At 48.5% G+C, this 1,591-nt stretch overlaps 1 protein-coding gene across 1 annotated transcript; it reads right to left on the bottom strand.

The window, feature by feature from the left end:
• Positions 1-1,249: 1,249 nt before the first annotated feature.
• CSUI_007951 (uncharacterized protein) lies at positions 1,250-1,591 on the bottom strand. The gene has a single exon (XM_068068092.1). The coding sequence runs from the start codon at positions 1,561-1,563 to the stop codon at positions 1,408-1,410; it is 156 nt and encodes a 51-aa protein (XP_067919925.1). The 5' UTR covers positions 1,564-1,591; the 3' UTR covers positions 1,250-1,407.

The following is a 1,591-nucleotide window of genomic DNA, read 5'->3' as shown; positions in this document are numbered from 1 at the left end:
GATCGACTTCGATTATCATCTCGAACCCCAAACGTCACCGCTTAGTACGGAGCGACTCTGCTACTGAATTCAGAAGTGGGAAAGATCCGACTTGCGTTGCTCCTGTCCCCCTATACTGGAGACGCGTTCTCCTCCTAGTGAACGGCATCCCCCTGTTTCGAGACAGAAGGCTGAAGCAATTGCGCCGCCTGCTTTTTGTTCCTGGAGTGAAAAAGCTCGTAGGCTGTATTACACAACAGCTTCACTTCTTTTTCCTTGTCGAGCTGTTTTCTTCAACAGCCCCTCCAACAACGAATCACCCTTCCGTCTCATTCACTCTGTTCTGACATCGTAGCAATCCAGCTCCCATGTGAGCACAAACCAGCCTTCGCACTCGACCGCTCTGCTCTTCCATACAAGCAATCCAGTGTGCGCGTGAACATGCTTGTCAGTGTGCCCGCCAGACTGTCCGGCAACCGGGCGGCGAACCTGCTGTGCCCACACCATGAAGCGTCTTCCGGTTGCACAGAAACCGGCGACAGCTTACTGCAGACTGCTACCGCTACCACAGTTTCGAGCCAACAGAACCCCAAGTGTGGCATTAGACCCGCCAGAGCAAAAGAATGCATGCCCATGTGCGTTGTGAGGCGCAGAATCTTTCGCTTCTGCGTCTCACAACGATGAAGAAATGGGTGTGTCAACTGGCACGCGTGAGCCTAAACGGACTACCGCAACGTCACTTTCCTGTGAGTAAAGAGTCATTCTTCACATATAATGATTCCCGAAGACAGTGTGCGAGTTTTCCGGCTGTTTAATCCTCTTCCGCCTAGGAGAGAAGAAGCATTTTTTGAAACACACTCGCTTCAAAAGAAAGAACAACTCTCAGTTTCGGTCACCTCCCCGTTCTCATATCAATCGATGAGAAAGAACATACTTCCCTTTTTACACATATCTTTTCGTCAATTCCCTTCTCTCACTGACGTCATGGACAGTCATACCCTCCGTAAAGAACATACAAATCTTGCGCCTTCCCCAGCTCACATACTCCTACATATATATATATACATATTCATAGATGCATACCATTCCTATNNGCGCCTTCCCCAGCTCACATACTTCACATCCTCATTCTGGCATCTTCCCTCGCACTCCAGATTCTCCACATACCGTCACGGAAGCATAAGAACAACCCTGCCCCGCATGCTATTCTCCCAAACCCTTAGCCCCCTGCCTTCACCATCATAAAACCCTCCAGTCAAAAGCGTAGTACGCTGCTGTCTGGATAGGATGCGACCCCTACTGAACAACTCCAGTAGAAAACAAGAAACCGTTTTGTTTCTATGCAATCAGTCGTCCTAAAAAAGTAGCTAGGGGATTGTTGGGAGCACACCTACTAGACGCCGCTAATCAAAGGATACTCGTGACAGTTTACTGTCGAACATCGGCGAGAATGATCAGCGGCCAAGAGAGATGAAAACTTGGATTAAAGCTTTCTTTCCCAAAATACAAGCTAAAAAAGCCGAGACAGGATGTTTGAGGAAAGGAAAGACGTAGGATCATTTGACGTGATTGTGATGAACCCATCCTTCACAGAAAGAAAAGCATCACCATC

This window comes from Cystoisospora suis, assembly GCF_002600585.1.
Source record: "Cystoisospora suis strain Wien I chromosome Unknown contig_4317, whole genome shotgun sequence".
Taxonomy (NCBI): domain Eukaryota; phylum Apicomplexa; class Conoidasida; order Eucoccidiorida; family Sarcocystidae; genus Cystoisospora; species Cystoisospora suis.
The sequence above is the reverse complement of the archived record's forward strand: the minus strand, read 5'-3'. Positions and strand labels throughout refer to the sequence as shown.

Excerpts from the sequence above, each read along its gene's own strand:
- CSUI_007951 (XM_068068092.1), bottom strand. The coding sequence starts at position 1,563 with ATGGGTTCATCACAATCACGTCAAATGATCCTACGTCTTTCCTTTCCT.